At 46.3% G+C, this 18220-nt stretch overlaps 1 protein-coding gene across 1 annotated transcript in view; it reads right to left on the reverse strand.

The window, feature by feature from the left end:
• The window catches only part of LOC115332859 (MFS-type transporter SLC18B1-like), a 38554-nt gene that overhangs the window by 12950 nt on the left and 7384 nt on the right, over nt 1-18220 (reverse strand). The window contains exons 5-11 of the mRNA XM_042291362.1: nt 13263-13331; nt 13088-13187; nt 7619-7773; nt 6644-6736; nt 4684-4778; nt 4507-4602; nt 4284-4358 (exon numbers count right to left, since the gene is read on the reverse strand). Of these exons, the coding sequence (XP_042147296.1) occupies nt 4284-4358; nt 4507-4602; nt 4684-4778; nt 6644-6736; nt 7619-7773; nt 13088-13187; nt 13263-13331 (683 nt within the window). The remainder of the gene's footprint in view (nt 1-4283; nt 4359-4506; nt 4603-4683; nt 4779-6643; nt 6737-7618; nt 7774-13087; nt 13188-13262; nt 13332-18220) is intronic.

The raw sequence follows: 18220 nt of genomic DNA on the forward strand, positions 1-18220 counted from the left end.
AACAACAGGGAATGCCTTGAGCTTTCAACCTAGGAAATAAAAAATATGCCGAACATCAAGATTAAAAAAAAAAAAAAAACAGACGGACGGATCACACCTGTTTCTAACAAAAATATAGGCCAAGAAACGTCTTCCGCTCAATGGCAAAACACAGGGAAGGCACTAATAGATTTCTAGGTTTCATCATTGTTAGTGATTCCTTCAGTATACCCTTGTGGTCACTCTGTTTAGTCAAAATTATTTCATCATCATCATTCATTAAATCATCACAGTTGTGTTCTTTAAAGAGTACGGAAACAAAAATTGAAATATTCAAATTTCGTTCGGAAGTGAATGAAGTATGAGGGATAATAACCGTAAATGATAATCGCACGTTTGTATTTTGAACGACTGGCTATATTTTGCGTTCCAAACGGTGCACTCGACAGCAAGCGCTCGAAGAGAAGCGAACGGAGAGCGCGATGCGTCATGGGATATCCGGCGAAAACAAAAGCAGAAAAGATTCCCCGCGTTCGTGGAGTGGCAAGGCAGGCGTGGTTATCAGCTTTGCCCTTGGTGGCGCTGGCAGGGTTGTGGTGGTGTCAATAGCGTCAGCGCGTTACAACCGAGCCGTTCGAAGTACCCGTGGCGTGACGAGCGTGTGGTTGGCCCACGTGGGCTGGCCCAAGGAGCACGTAGCTTCCACAACACTGTCAGCTTAGGGCTGAACGGGGTGGGGAAAGCAACTTTTGTTCGAGTTTTGAGCAACGGGCTAATCTTCTAGGGGTAGAATCGCTGTTTCCGGTTGCACGAACGAGGGTCCGAGAATGAGGGGAGTCCTTCCTTTCCGTCTTCTTGGACCGTTTGGTACAATGCGCGATTTGTGAATTGAGCCAGATGAGCGTAGGAGACAAGTGATAAGCGGAGCGTGGGTTGCCTGCAATCCTCTGAGACAAACAAATCATGTCACTTGATCTCCAAACAGGAAAGCTTTACATGCTTCGTTTGTGGCAGACCATGATGTTCACAATGGTTCAGCTGTGCAGTGCGATGCTTGGGGCCACTGCTTGCTCACTTAAGGCCTGTTCACATATGTAGCGGAGCGCTACAAGCGTAGCGCTGACCTCGTGCTAAGCGCGTGCTGACGGGAGCGTTCACCAGCTTTGTGTCGCACCGTCAATACTGTTGTTCATGGCAGACAATAAGTAGCAGACGACACGTGAGAAGCGCTACATTAGCGCTTCGCTGCATGTGTGAACCGGCCTTTAGAGTTCGAGAAAGGGAGGCGCCGTAGCACTTCCCAATTGCCCACGGGGTTATGATGTGGCTTGCAAGGAACACTTTTGTATTACTTCATGAAGTGAGTTGTGTTTAGTGTGACTCATTATTTCTTTATCACATGCCTCGTATGTGGTGATGTGGCAATCCCTCTAAGTGAAAAAGTGTAAATGTGTTCAGTAAACATGATAAGCTGTAAATCATATAATAATAATATAAGAATATGCAATAGCATATATGATTTTCGTACAATTTACAAGTTCTGATATGTGTATTGGCCACATTCCAATGAAATGTATACTGGGGTCTATACTTCATTTCACTCTTCGTCCGAGCGCGGCGGACGCTACCAGCCAATCCAGCGTCGCGAGAGCGTCATGTGACCTTGTACCCCACATAACCAAAACGTCGCATGATACCCTCCCGGCGCCAGATTGGCTGGGGTGGCCCAGCATCCACTGGGGCACCCCAGCAGGAACCCAGTTCATGCCAAGCACCCTTCACCAAGGGTGTTAGCATGCACCCTTTGTGAAGGGTGCGTGCCTAAACGCCATAAGGGTGTTAGCCTAGGGACAAACTGATTTACACCCTTAAGTGTGTAAAAATACTGTGTACTCAAGGCTTCTTTTTCCCATTAGTGCCAGTAAGCTTGTGAAGTGAAAAATATTGTAACTGAACAGTAGAGAGTTTTAGTAGATCGCTCCCATGACTCCGATAACGATACCCGATACTCCGCCACCGCCTCTCTGCGCATGCATGGTATCGTTATCGGGACTATCGGAGGTATCGGAACGATCTACTAAAACTCTCTACTGTTGCACTGTCCCTTCACCTAAAGTTATTTCCTTTTATTTTTTTTTACTGCTGCACTACCGGGGGATCTTAATGGTTGGACAACATACCATCCCTGAACCTACGACGACTCGAATGGTGATCGCAACCAGCGTCGTAAGACTTAGTACTGAAAAAAAATCAAAGCCGCTTACAACTCCCTGTAACGCCGAATTAGAGCGCAGCTCTTGAGGAGGAGGAGGCAAGGGCACTGGGGGGGGGGGGCTTAAACTAACCAGGGGGGGTCACGTGACCTTGGGGGTCACGTGACCCCCAATGCCGATGTCATCACTGACGTCACTGATGACGTCATCAGTGACGATGACAATGCGGGTACCGATGACGTCATTAGTGACGTCACTGATGACTTCACCAGTGATGATGACGATGACGATGCGAATGTCGGTGACGTCATCAGTGACGTCGCTGATGACGTCATCAGTGATGATGACGATGACGATGCGGATGCCGGTGACGACATCAGTGATGTCACTGATGACGTCCTCAGTGATGATGACGATGACAATGCGGATGTCGGTAACGTCATCAGTGATGATGACGATGACGATGCGGATGCCGGTGACGTCATCAGTGATGATGACGATGATGATGTGGATGCCGGTGACGTCATCAGTGATGATGACGATGACGATGTGGATGCCGGTGACGTCATCAGTGATGATGACGATGACGATGTGGATGCCGGTGACGTCATCAGTGATGATGACGATGACGATGCGGATGCCGGTGACGTCATCAGTGATGATGACGATGACGATGCGGATGCCGGTGACGTCATCAGTGATGATGACGATGACGATGTGGATGCCGGTGACGTCATCAGTGATGATGACGATGACGATGTGGATGCCGGTGACGTCATCAGTGATGATGACGATGACGATGCGGATGCCGGTGACGTCATCAATGATGATGATGATGACGATGTGGATGCCGGTGACGTCATCAGTGATGATGACGATGACGATGTGGATGCCGGTGACGTCATCAGTGACGATGACGTCATCGGGGGGTCACTCGACATCGGCGGGGGTCACGTGACCTCGAGGAGGGGCTCACGTGACCTCAGGGGAATCACGTGACCGGGGGGTCACGTGACCTCGGGGGGTCACGTGACCCCCATGAGGTCACGTGACCCCGGTGGGGGGCTCGCGCGGTGCATTATGGGACATTTCCCATGATGCACCGCGCGGTTACGCCGACGGCGACGGCGACGGCGACGGCGACGCCGCTCATGCCGGAAACGGGCCCCTAAGAGCTGCGCTCTAAAAGTCCAATACATATTGAGCAGCCTTGCAGCAGCTTCGCGTGTCATTACTATGTAAGAGTTTTTGGGGTTGAGTTATAAAACATGACCTCCCGAAACTCTTGACAGTCTTCTGAGGAACACTGAGGCAGTCTGTGATAAATTATGTATTAAGTGTAAAACTACAGCCACTTTCGGTCAGTGACTGGCCGGAAGTCACTGGCCAGTGGCTGGCCGAAAGTGACTGGTCAAAGGTTAATGGCAAATCACTGGCCTAAAGTGAATGGCTAGTCACTGGCCAAATGTAAATGGCCAGTCACTGGCCAAAGGTGAATGGCCAGTCTCTGACCTAAAGTGAATGGCCAGCCACTGGACGAAGGTGAATGGCCAGTCACTGGCCTAAAGTGAATGGCCAGTCACTGGCCTAAAGTGAATGGCCAGCGACTGGCAAAAAGTGAATGGCAAGTCAACAGACGAGGACGAAAACACTTCTATTGCCGAGCACTTTGGCCAAGATTGGGCCATCGAAAATCTGGTTGGCCATAGTACACTTGCCAGCGATGGCCCATTCACAACGTGTTGCTTGGGTATCTACCAAAAAACTCAGTATATATTTTCACTATCTGAATTATGGAACTAAAAACCTAACTGGAATTGTCTCTGGAAAAATGAAGTTCAGACTGCAGTCAGAGAAATCATTCCTGGAAACTTGAAATCCGGATATATTCCAGAAAGTTTTCCAGTTCCATAATCCAGATAGCGAAAAGTTGTACTCTGTTTTTGGGTAGCGGGATGTCTGATAGAGGTTATGAAATGGTTAGTGTCATGGAAAAGACTGTTTCGTGTTAAGAGTATCTCTGGCCTGCAATATGTAAGCAAAAAACTTCTTTGCGAAACGCTGAAAGCAATGAAACATACGGCACCATACCCTATCATCATGGCTACCATGAGGCTGCTGCTCACAAATCCCTTGGTTTGAATGGTATCCGGGCAGCCTCGCAACCTAAAGACGAAGTGGGTGTTCAACACTCCGCTTATACCTGCACTGTACATAGAACATATTCGTAGTAATATACATGTGGCGTTTGCGTGTGCATATCCATGCAGCATATACCTTAAAGTTTTTGTTGTTTAATTTTCACAGTACTCACGTGACTACTTTCAGTGCGTGGCAATACGCGCAAGTCATTATCAGTGACATCGCCAGTCCAATGAAGGCTTGTGCCAGGTAGATCATCCAAAGTGCCCTTTGACAGAAAACAATCCTTACCGGGGTTTAAAAACCAACTCGCGTTATGATTTATACAAGAAAATAAAATAGTGGTTACCGTTCATAGGGGATGAATGGCGCAGGCCCCACCAAAAGGTACGCAAGCGCTGCAAAAATTTGTCCGACGAAACAAAAAAATGTCTCCACCTGAAATTCATAAATTCAAAATAATTGCTTCTTTTACAGCTGCAAAGCACCACCACGATTTTTGATACTCTATGTTTTCGTGCGCAGTCTCAGAAGTCCTTCTGTGTGTGCATTGAGTACTGAAAATGAGTATTGACCGTCCATGTGGTCACTAGACTATTAAATTTCTGGAAAGTTTACCATCCTTATTTCTTGACTAAAACGAAGGCGTAAAATAATGTCACGAGGAAAGGAACTGCACACTGTCTTTAGGTTACCCAGTAAGTGATCCAACTTACTTTTTACAATATCAGGTCAGTTCGTTACGGGTTGTTTGAAAACAATCCCGAACTAGTATATTTAAAATCTAGCACGTATCATCATTGTAAAATTATCGACCAATAATATATCCACCTATTAAAAGCGTTTGAGGCTACCGTAACAATATATACTGGCACAGGCACAAACAAAAACGTGCTATGTTCGCATTTTCCCGCCTTCTCCTATAGACCGACACGCGGAGCGGCTCTGTTTACCAACACGGCTGGAAGGCCGCGCATGCGCGGTAGCTGTGTGGGCAAAAGCGGCCCGGCTCTCCATGTTTTCGCCATTGCGTACAAGGCATGACAAGCCGTAACGCTTTGCCCGTTCTGCAGTCTTGGCGGTACCACCTTTCAAGTAACGGCGCTACCGGGAACGCGTTAGTCTTTTCATGAACCTAGTAACCTACTTGTTACTTTTCGAAACAGTAACGGATAACGTAATTACGTTACTTGTTACTACTTCCCAAGTCTTAAAGAAATTACGCTTCGATTTTTTCTGTGTTCTAAGCCGTCAAGTCATGTTTTCCTTTTTTCGTTTTTCTCGTGAGTATTTAGGTGAAACCGCAAAAAAAATATAAAGTAATTATGTTCAGTTTCTGGATGAACATATTGTTTCTTGACATATGAGTTTATGCATACCTGTATCGTCGAAACCGTAAAACGTATTAAACCGTAATTTAAAAAATAACGCAGAAGTAACGTGTGTTACTTTTTATCGGTAGCGGTAACGCGTTTCTTTTATTTTCAGGCAACTTAGCTCGGTAACGCGTACCTTTTATTTGCAAGTAACGAGAAACTTATTTCGTTACTTTTTTTCGATAACGCCTACAACACAGCCCTTCTGTCGCCGATCCCCTTCTGCTGGGTAGCACGGGTGTAGCGAGCCTCCGACGAGTGCTTGGCCGGTGCTTTGTGCACGAACACCGTGGGAACAAAATCTGTGTGGTTTCGATCAGACGACGGTTTCCCTGCACATAAGCAAGCCTCGGGGCGGAGATTGAAATGGAAGCCGCACTTGCCTTCAAGAAAGTGCTTGCTGCACGAATGGTCGTTCGCGCGAGGCGACCATACTTTTCGATCCACGGATATTATCGACCTTCTATATATGCCTTTCAGAGTCTGCCGGGAACTTGTGGAAACTCTCTCCGCTACTTTTCTTGTACATTTCGGTGCAATTAACGGCAAAACAGATTCGCGCCATTCTGAAAAGCTGTGAAGCCCATGCGAAACGTGCGCCCTTTTGCCCACACCAGCCGGCTCCGGCGCGATCGCAGCGCCGCCGCAGCTCCGTGACATCAAGCCCGCGTGTCGGTCTATATACCCGCTGGTAAAGAAACATTTGTTTTCTTTGCTTTTTGTTCCTTTTAATCCCAGTTCGGTTTTCCCTTTTTTGTTATTGATACAATTGTTGACGGCATGAATACCACTTAGATCAATTTCGACTCGGTTGCGCACTTAAACATCCCTCGAGGAAGTAAATATAGCACCATACTTTTATTTATGACGGACCCGGAGCGAGGAAGAAACAAACCTACCTGCAGTCCTACACCGAAAAAAGAGTAGCTTAAAATAGCAAGAGATTCCAGCCACGACGCTTCCAATCATGGAAGACGCATATTGCACCGCGTACAGCTTTCCAATTTCAGTACGGCTCAACCCAAACTGAAACAATGCATTAAAAAGAATGTATTATCCACACATTTATTATGGATAAAAATATCGTGTTATTCGGATTGTGAACTTAAGGGGATAATTTTATCAAACAGTGGTCACGTGGAACGATTCCCTTGGTTATGTCACGGCATCTCACTTACCTTGTGGTGTCACGTGACACACAGTAGTTGCGATTCATATTTAATACTGTGACGTCAGTTTACGCGGTTTCATTACACTCTGATGCCGGATACGTGATAACGTTTCGTCAAATTACGTAGTCAGTGAAACTTTAACATCAAGTTACGGAGTCAAGTTGCACCGTGACGTCAGGTAATGTGCTCACGTTCTACTCCGTAGCTAACTTACGTCGTCACGTGAATCGTGACGTCACATCACGAGACACCGTAGTCCATAGTGGCCACAACTCCGTCACTGTCGTAAGCCCATGTTACCATGTTTGTGTTAGAACTCTTCGTTATGCTCTCGATCAGTGGTTCTCCAATGGGGTCCGCGGACTCTTTGTGGTCCGCGAAGGCATCCTAGGGGCCCCCGAAGCCCTACAGTTAAAGTTGCCTTTTTTCAGAGTGAGAGGAAACATTTCAATTATTGGGTGAGTTTTCTCGTGTGTAAGTCGATGAGCGAAGTCTGCTTCACACTAGCCCTTATAGTTATATCTGTTTATTAAATCGTTATCATAATGAACCCATACCTTTCCCTTCCCCTCAGCATGAACGGGGTCCTTCATAATCTCCGCCGATCCGCAAGGGGCCCGCGAAACAATAATGGTTGAGAACCACTGCTCTAGATCTAGAAATCAACCAGTAAAAGCACTCGTCCTTAAAATAATAACATTAATAAAATTTCGCATGCAACATCAGGTGCTCAAACCGTTCGAAGACTGGGCTCCAAGGTTGTTTCGTTGAAACCCGTGATAGCCCAACACATCATAATCGTCACCAGATCGGGTAGGAAAAGGCGGTCAAGGAGAAGTTTCCAGCAACTAGTAAACGGACTTTCCTCTGTGTTGGTTACGTTGGAGGTTTCTGCAACAATTGAGACAAAAACAAAAAGTGCGTTATACGAGTTTGGTTTTATATCGAAATATTTATTGCGCTTATTTCGGACACTTTAGACTACTTAATATTGCGTGCTTTTATTCGGTCCTAGAATCTATCTATTTCCGGCTAAACAAATGAACAATCAATTTTGTTGAAGTAACTTGAGATGGAGCCTCCTTAACAGCAAGGTGTAAGCCGACATTTTTCTAAAGTATTTATGGAATTAAACGAGGCTCTTAGTAAAATATTGATCGCCGCTCCGTGGCCTCAAGAAGGTTTGTTTACAGCTTACGATTCTTGGTCTCATTCGGGTAGAATGAGGAACCATATGTTGAACTCACCGCAGGATTTCGACGGTGTTATGGCAAACTCCCCTGACTTGTATATGTATTCACGTGCATGCGCTTGCAACCGCTTAGGACGACAGAACGCACTGGCACACTGGCGCTCTCCAGAAGTTAGTCCCAGAAGCCTCCCGATACGCGTATGACTTGACTGAAAGTTCCAAACTATTTGCGAGATCAAATCTGTGCACGATCTATGAGGAATGGTACCATTTAGTATTGTCATAGTTAGTTATAAGCACGCGGTAAAATAATTATGCGCACATCATACGCATATTTGAAGCCTTCAACGGCTGCCCGGAATGCAGTCGATAACATTCCAACCGCATTTCTGTGAACCAGACCTGCAATTTATTTATTTATTTATTTATTTATTTACAGAGTACCTACATCGCCTCGAGGGCATTATTGTAGGAGGGGCAGGAAATAACACACATACATAAAAACACAGTGATCACTTGTCCACACAGATTAGATATACAGCCGAGAAAAAAATACACTGTTGTCCAAGGTGCTCACCACATCATCAGGCAGCAAGTTCCACTCTTTAATAGTCTTTACAAAAAAAGAATTACAGAAGCTGTTTGTTTTATAGGAATATTCAAAAACTTTTCTAGAGTTATCACACCTAGCTTAAACATACGTTGGCCCCAAAAGATACTCATTCTTATTAATACCAGTATTATTATAATAAATGCGATGGAAAAACTTCAATCTTAATTTTTGCCTTCGAATGCTCAAGGGCTCCCATCCTAGCATGGTTTTAACATCTGTCATACTAGCGTATGGATCGTAGTTGTTACTAACAAATCGCGCTGCTTGATTTTGAAGTTTCACTAATCTATCGATCAGATACTGCTGGTAGGGGTCCCATATAACGCACGCATAATCATGCATTGCCCTTACGTGCAAGAAGTAAAGAGTTTCTTTTACGTCTCGGGACGCGTGTTTGAAATTTCTACGGATAAAAAACAACATTTTACTGGCCTTATTAATTGTGTAGTCAATATGTTTATTCCATTTAAGTGATTGGTGAAAATAAACGCCAAGATATTTACATTCAGAGACATTACCAATTGTCAGGTTTTTGATAGTATAATTTGTAAGAAATTTAGAGACGTTTCTAGCAAAATTAACGAGGTTTCATTTTCCAATATTTAGGCTCATGTTCCATTGGATACACCCGAGCGCAGGCTACACCACAACGTACTCGCGACAGTGCAGTCACTCTGGGGATTTGGCACTGATGAAAAGAGGAGGAGAAAGAGGGGGGAAAAGTGGGCGAGAGCGAGCGTTCAGAAAGAGGTGTCAGAACGGAAGAGCCAGGGGCCTGCTGCCAGGACTGGACGCTCAAGTCAAGCGCTCCGATCCAAGAATGGGCTGCCAGGGTGTAAGCAACAAATAATACCGGCTCGTCTATACACTCGGGCAAAACTTATTCTCTGGAGAGAAGCGACCGGCATGCAACAACCTTCAACCGGTTGAAGGCGGATGGGCAAGCCAGAACGCCCGCACCGTGACGCTCCACCACAATCCAGCATGAATCCAGCTTCCGTCATCACTTTGTCCGGAAGGCAACAAAAGGACAAAGACCCCCCCCCCCCCCCCCCCCCCCCCCCCGATGGCCTCGAATCTTTGAATTAAACTAACCCGTACTGAACGATAACCAACTGCTCTCTGAAAATATTCTGTTTTTTTGTTGGCTCGCCCCCCCCCCCCCCCCCCCCCCCTGCTCCTTAATTAGTATATTTCTTAAATACAAACAACCGAAGTTCTATGCCCAGTCTGAATTTTCTGAACCTCATTTTTCATTAAATATAACCATTTCATTTTCGTCACTTAAGAAATGCCGGTTGTGGCTTTTGTGTTCACGGTTTTAGCTTCGTGATACGTCTTTCGGCATTGTCAATGGCTAATACTGGAACCTCACTGGTAACGGAGCACTAACATGAAGCTGGCGACTCGCCGGCCCCTACGGTACTTAAGCTACCAGCGAATATACTAGGTGTCTCTGATTTTGATCAGTGTGACAAAAGATAGAGGCAATCGCCATAACGCACTATTGGCTTTGGTTTGCAGTATCGTAGGTCAAAAGTCGTCAACTCCTTTTTTACTGAGACCACAGGAGTACAATACCGACTGCACTTCTTAATCGTCAACCCGTAAAAAAAAACAACCCAGGAGTGCTATTATGAAGGCGTCAATGTGCACTATACTCTCACACATTTTTATCAATTCTGCTATCACTCTAACAAAAATAGGCAAAAAAAAAAAACTCCAATGAATTAAGGTTTGAACACGCTTTGAAGTTACCGAACGAACATTGTGGGAAATCGGGAACATCCGCCACTGTTCCGCAGTATTTTTTAGAAAAAAAAATTATTTACTGCAATATATCTGGTAATGCTTTGTCTGTATTCTAACCTATTATCTATTTTTGAGCAATTCGTACTCACGCGTGGTTAGATATTAAATCATGAAAATTATGCCGAACAATTTTCTCGTGTTTGAAAATTTCGAGCGATTATCGGTTGATAGCGTATATATATTCGAGCATTCGATCCAAACCTTTCTGTGGATTTTGCCATTAGTTTTAACAAATAACTCCTAAAATACAATGCTGTAATTTGCCGGTTCTACTTCGTTTTATTCGATCTACTTTAAGCACTTACAAAGACAACACTGTCTATTCTAGATTCGTGATACTAATTCGCCGGTTTCATCCGACATTATTGGATTCGTTTGGAAAATGAATGACAAACTGGTTATGTGCGAAGTCAAAAATAATTTGTTTCTGTTTTACGTGGAACCATTATTTCACTTAAGAAATATAAGCATAAAAAGTTTGCTGAACTGAAGGTTATTACCTATCCCCATGCGGTGCATGCAAGGCGCACGGCGTGGAGCTCACAAAATACCGTGGTGCTTGTTTTCTCACATTTTGCCGTGTATTATACGCTACAGGTTTTAGATTCATTATTTTTAGTATTCCGATTCTGTACGTGCGCATAAGTATGTATGCATGTTATCTACATATATTTGTGCGAATAAGCGCGTGTATTGTTTTTGAATTAATGAGTGCGATTCTTCGCCAATGATAACAACTAACCAACAAAGTTACATTTTGACAAGCGGAGTATTTTAAGATATGTTTTTTTTCCCCTTTGAGCGTTACTTTTTGTGAATTCAGTTCACCTAATTATCGACTCTCGGAGTCTCTTAAATTTAGAGAGCACCGTGATGCACCTGAAGCACCAGCCTTCTTTCCATTTGTTTAAACATTGAGATCAGCAGTCAGCACCATGCCCGATTAGTCCTATAACTTCGGTGGCAAAACCGTCCACCTCTTTTGACGCTGACACCCCAAAGTCATTACAATAAACAGTAGTTCACATTAATGTAACTTTTTTAAAGGGCGATCAATTATTCGTACCTTGAACGCAATGAGGCGCTGTATGCGCGCGGAAACCCGAAAGAAACCAGAATATATTTTTATTTTACCATATCGTGTAATTATGCTTAGACATTCAAACTTCAATTACCTTCAAAGTACTCTCCGCCTGATGCAACGCAGTTCTCGAAACGAGTCTTACAGGGTTCAAACCACTCTTTATGCTCGTTGATGTTGTTGCCTTTCGGAGCTTTTGTCGCCTTTTGTTTAACTTCTTCAATCAGCAATCAGTTTTCGTTTAACAATATTTTCATCACAGGGGAAAAAAATTAAATCACATGGTGCGGGCTATAAATAGGGAGTGTGGGGTACGGGGTCATGCCGGTCCTGATAAAAAAAAAACTGCTAACACTTCACACGGTGTGGGCAGAATGCAACCAATTGTGCCAGACTAAAGACTCGTTATTCGACCACGACAACGCGCCTGCCCACACCGTGCTGTGCTTTTAGCCGTTTTTGATAAAAAAAATTGGCCTGACCCTATGCTCAATTCTCCCTATGCACCCGACCTCGTCCCAGATGCCTATTCTTTTAGTTTCCCCGCATTAAAATATTTTCAAAGGGGGAAAAAAAAGTTTGATCATGTTGCAGATGTCAAACAAAAAAATGAAAGACGTTTACAAATCCCTGTAACGCCGAATTGGAGCGCAGCTCTTGAAGAGGAGTAGGGAAGGGTACAGAGGGGGGTCATGTCACCTGCGGGTAGTCACGTGACCCCGGGGGATCACGTGATCTCGGGGGAGGGGGGTCACATGACCTCGGGGGAGGGGGGGTCACGTGACCTCGGGGGATGGTCACGTGATTTCGGGGGGGGGAGGGTGTCACGTGACCTCGGGGGGGGGGGGGTCACGCGACCTCGGGGGTCACGTGACCTCGGGGGGTCACGTGACCTCGGGGGGGGGGGGGGGGGGTAACAACTAACCAACCAACATCTGCATCGTCATCAGTGATGATGACGATGCGGATGGCGATGACGTCTTCAGTGACGATGACGTCATCGGAGAGGTCACGTGACCTCGGGGGGGGTTGTCACGTGACTTTGGGGGGGGTCACGTGACTTTGGGTGTCACGTGATCTTGGGGGTCACGTGACCCTGGGGAGGGGTCCCGTGACCTTGGGATGGCCTTGGGGGTCGTGTGACCTTGGGGCGACCTTGGTTACGCCGACGCCGACGGCGACGCCGACGCCGACGCCGACGGCGACGCCGACGCCGACGCCGGTCAAGCCGGGAACGGGCCCTTAAGAGCTGCGCTCTAAAAACGGCAGAAGCACTGGAAGGTATGAGAAGCAATGAGGTGAAAGGGTGTTTTTTGTGAAATGAAAGAAACCTTTCGACAAGTGTATTGCATCAAGCGCAGGTACTTTCAAGGTGACTGGAATTTGAGCGTGTAAAAATAAATTCCGCTTTTTTTTTGTGTCTCCTTTTATGTACTTAAGGATCTGTGAAAGTGTTGTGTGGGGTCATTACTAAGTTGAAGCAACATATTTAATCTGTGAAAGTTACCGTTTGGCAGGTCCTCTTGAAAACGAAACTTGACAAGAAAAAGGAAAGCAAGCACAAGAGTTGCGCTGAACACGGAGAATGGCAGCGGATATGCCCACCACTGCAACGAGAGAAGCGCACACTATGAAGTGAATATTGTAAGAAAACTTTCCGCAATAAAATATGATTTTCTTACGTCAATTAGTATTCCACCGAGGCTTGACCCGATCAAATTTGCAGCTACCCAGATTAAATCTATAAACGACTGGAATGGAAGAATTATTTTTTAGTAGGACTAATACGGGCAAGAAAACAACCCTAACTATATAATATTGAGTTGAAATATAAGCTTAGTTGTATGTTTTCTCTTATACCTTGATGTTGCAGCGGTGGCTCACGTTGCAGAACCAAGTAACCCAGAACTCAAATCCCACCCCTGCGCGGTTTTGATCTGAGCTCGGTGGCTCAGGTCATCGTACCGGTGTGCGGTATTGTACCATTATTGCGCTTGATGACAGTTAGATACCACAAGCTAGCAATGGTATTGCATTGGCTAAAGCTATCATCTACAGCGAAGCTATTCGACGCCCGTTGGTAAAAAATAACTTTCAACCGCCTAAAAATACGCACAACACACAAAATATTTTCCCCTTAAATGCCACCTCAAGAATTAAAAAAAAACTAACACGTCGAACGTCATCACCCATCTGTCCTAATGAGCGACGAAGTTAATTGCTGACGAAGTTAAAGGTAAAAAAGGTGGCATGTTGAAGGTACTAAAGAATATTCCCCATACTCTGATATATGTTATCATACATTTTTGTTGAACACCTTTTTTTTCTACAGAAAATTGACCCTCCTGCAGAAGGTATAGAGGCAGGCTTTACTAGCATAAAAATTTAATGTTATTAAAAAAAACGTTCAATTGTTCTCATTTGTGTTTCTAGTTTTAGAGCGCAGCTCTTAGGCGCCCGTATCCGGCTTGAGCTGCGTCGCAGTCGCCGTCGGCTTAACCGTAAGGTCACGTGACCCCCAGGTTACGTGACCACCCCCAGGTCACGTGAACCCCCAGGTCTCGTGACCCCCATCACGTGACCCCTCCCAGGTCACGTGACCTCCCAGGACGCGCGACCAGTCCAGGTCACGTGACCCCCCAGGTCACGCGACACCCCCAGGTCACGTGAACCCCCTCCCCAGGTCCGGGAGTCACGTGACCCCCGTGAGGGGAGGAGGAGAAAGTAGGGGAGCAGGGAGAATGAGCAGGGGGGACGAATGGCGAATTTTCATTGCTCCGAAAAATGATTTTAAAAGACTTTTATCTCTTGTCCCTCGGCCGGCTTTGAACCGGAGCCCTTTCGTTCAGGAGTAGCAGGCAGGATCACGAGGGAGGAGGAGGGAGGACAAATATACCCTCCCCTCAGTGCCATTCCCTCCTCCTCCTCAAGAGCTGCGCTCCAATTCGGCGTTACAAGATTCTACAGAAAAATGACCCTCCTGCAGAAGGTATACCAGGCAGACTTTACTAACATAAAAATTTAATGTTATTAAAAAAAGTTAAATTGTTCTCATTTATGTGTTTAGTTTTTTCCTCACGTATTATCACCTTTCTTTTCCTTCCTTTCTATCTCTCTCAAACACACCCTCTCTTGCAATGAACTGCCTCGAGACAAACTACGACAGAATAAAACATATGCACTGTTAAGATGGAACATTTACCATCAGTTTTCAATCCAAGAACCTAACTGCACGTTCCCCCGGTCCGTCGTCGTCGTCTTTCCCATCCCGTCTCTGTTCCCTCGCAGCCATCTTGGGCTCTACGGGGCACGTGTGCCTGGCATAGTTCTTCGCTAGACACTTTTCACAGCACTTAAAAATGTATTTCATCAAGAAATTAAAGACTTCCCGAGAACGTTGTGTGGGTATTAAAAATGTTTCAACTTCAGATAAACGAGTAGATATTCGAAGTAAATATTTTATTATTGAGACATGGTGACTGAAACGCGCCTTCTAGAGGTGTGTCTTTAAGAAGACTTTATTTTCTGGTACCTTGATTTGCTTTCGCGTGTTTTCAGAGCTGCCGCAGATTTAGTCGCTAGCCGCAACCTGTGCTGTGTCACAGCAGCAAAGTTGGTTACTGTACATGTGTGTTTTGCTGTAGGTCGTTCTATAGCCGGTCAGTCGACGGAATGTACACCCACCACCGATAGGGACGTAGTGTGCATAGATTTTAGAGTGCTTTCAACTGCTCAATCTAGAACACCTGCGTTATGGGCCGCGTTTGCAATACGAGCTCCGAGGAGGTGACAAAAGAGTTTATCGTATGCCTACGTCTCTGTCTATCTGTCTGCTTTCCTTCTTGACACTGAACAGCACAATGAGTGTGCACTTGAAACCAATCTGCAGAGAAGGCGTCCGCTATTAAATTGGAAAGGATCTCTGCGGTTTAATTTTTCCCCATCTCTTAAATCTATTGGTCCTTTATCGAAACGCTGCGACAACAGCGACCCTAGAGAGCGTTCGACTTTTATTGCAAAAGCATTAACTCTCCCATGGAGCGAACCGACGTTATCTGGCTTTGAAGCCGCGCTAAACGGCACCTAAATGCCCGTGTCCCATAAAGAGAAGCCTGTAGCCTGTAGCAGCGAATTGATGGATAAATTCCCATTGACTGGCGCGCGTCCTAGTTTCAAGGAACGCCACCCCACAGAGAAGCCCTCTCTGTGTTTTTGCCAGTATTTCTATGAGCAAACCGCCAGGATCGCGACACAGTCACTAAACGTGCCGCTGATTCCTGTGACGTAATTCCTAACCCACATTTTGAGCACTTTTTTATGCTTGAACGTCTCAACATGTCAGGCTAAGACTCGTCACCCCAGTAGATGTGCATATATATATATATATATATATATATATATATATAAATAGATAGATATATATGTATGTATGTATATATGTGTGTGTGTAACGTTATGGCCAAGAAGCTATATCATTCGATCTTAGGCTACCCATTCTTCTATGTCCGCATTCCCTGGCACGCGCTCCCAGAGCGTGCTTCTTCGCTGTGGCGATACCAGCGACCATCACAATATCCCTCTTCATGAGGAAGGTGCCGTCCCGGCACTAGGCTTCTCACACTAGGGGCACTCAATCGCGATACCGCGAGGGTCGACTTAATGTTTCTCGTGGCCGAAGGACGTATCGCTCTTCTGGCTCTGCCTGCTGTGGGACGTCTACAGGCAAGTCCGTTCGAGTGACGTCATCAAGGGGCAAAAGAACGACTGGAAGTTGATCGTCGGCCAGGAGTTTGGCACCGTTCGCTGGTGGCGTGTTGTGCTGGCCTCCGTCAGTGCCCTGGTCACCGTTGTCTTCTACTTGGTCGTCAACGTGTAGCTCGTTGTCGAGGGTGTCCAACAGCGGTGGGTTCTCAAGAGCGTCCGCCAAATTAGGATCCTCAGCTGCTTGTACCGGTGGTAGACTTTCGACCCCATCGACGTACAGATCATCACCTTCAATGTCTATTACGTCTGGGTAGTCTGGGACTGCTGTGCGAGAAGTAGTCGGGTCATTATCTTTGTTTTCTGTGATGATTATATCAAAGAAGTCTTTGAGTGCTGGTGCAGGGAAAGGCACGTCGTTATTCGTGACGTGTGATAACGTCCTGGCAGGCAACAAGACTGGCTCCTTCCCAGCGGCTACCCGCTTCAAACGGTTGTTGTGTAAAACCTGCCGCTTCCTTTTTCCTGTTTTTCCTGGGTTCTGTACACGTTGTTAGGAAGCTTCTCGAGGACTACATAAGGACCCAACCATGGCAAATATAACTTCCAGGACTGTCCTCGCGGCACCGCGGGGGAATGTAGAAGAACTCTGTCGCCAGGTTCGTAGTCTTCGTCACTGGTCGTGCGGTCGTAGTGGCGCTTCTGTGCATCCTTTGCTTTCATGTCGTTTACAATTGCGTGGTGGCGAGCCCTTTGTAATGTTGTCAGTAGGCGCGATGCGTGTTTTTTATAACTGGACGTCGACGCCATGTTAGCATGGACGTGCACGTCGAGCAGCATGTCAGTTGGTATATTCAAGTGTCTACCGAAAAGCAGATAATGAGCACTGTAACCAGTGGATTCATGCACGCTCGAGCGATAGGACATCATGACGGGAGGGAGCTTGTTGTCCCAGTCAGTCTGTTTGTTATCTACGTATGCACTCAAGCTGTTCATCAGCGTGCGATTGAATCGCTCAACCAATCCGTCCGACTGGGGGTAGTAAGGGGAGGTCCTTGTCTTTCGGATGCCCAAAATTGAGCACATTTCTTGAAAGACGTTGCTCTCGAAAGTTCTGCCTTGGTCAGAGTGTGGTGTTGACGGTATCCCGTAGCGACTGAGGAAGTTGTGGACGAGGCTATAGGCGACTTCCTTGCTTTCTTGAGTCTTCAGAGGGAACGCTTCAACCCATCGAGTAAAATAGTCACTCACCACGAAGATGTACTTTTGTCCTTTTTCCGTCGTTGGAAACGGACCAGTGATGTCAATAGCCACTCGCTCAAAAGGGAAGGTGGCCGCTTGTTGAATCAGTGGTGCTCGTGGTCTGGGGTTTGGAGCCTTACGAGCGGAGCACTTAACATATCTCGAGCATGAGTTGGCTACACTGGGTGTAGCCATCTCAGACCAACCAAATCCAGAGAAACCTTTCTGCGGTCTTCTTTAGTGTCTTGGCGCACCCGAGATGTCCGCCCCCCGGTGCATCATGAACGGAGTCTAGGGCCAGCGGTATCCAAGTCTCGGGGATCACGGGAACGGGGGTTGACTCTGTTGTTTTTGCCCACATAAGGCAGCCGTCGACGAGCCTTAGAGTCTGCCGGTTGAGGAAGAGCACTCCCGCGCTGCATCGACGAATCTCTCCTGCCAGCGTGCCTGCAAGCAGGGCTTCGATGACGGGCGAAAGCTGCGGGTCACGTCGTTGTCCTTCTGGAAGGTCTGTCATGGTAAATGAAGACTGTGCAACTGTCATGAGCGCCACATGTTGGCCTTCATAAGCCGGGGAAGGCCGTCGGGACAGCGAATCTGTATTTCCATGTTGTTTTCCCAGCCGATGCGAAACGATAAAGTCATACTCGCTGAGTTGGTCAATCCAGCGGGCGACTTGGCCCTCCGGTTCTTTGAA

This window comes from Ixodes scapularis, unplaced genomic scaffold (genome assembly GCF_016920785.2).
Source record: "Ixodes scapularis isolate PalLabHiFi unplaced genomic scaffold, ASM1692078v2 PGA_scaffold2__306_contigs__length_199485367, whole genome shotgun sequence".
In the NCBI taxonomy this organism is placed as follows: Eukaryota; Metazoa; Arthropoda; class Arachnida; order Ixodida; family Ixodidae; genus Ixodes; species Ixodes scapularis.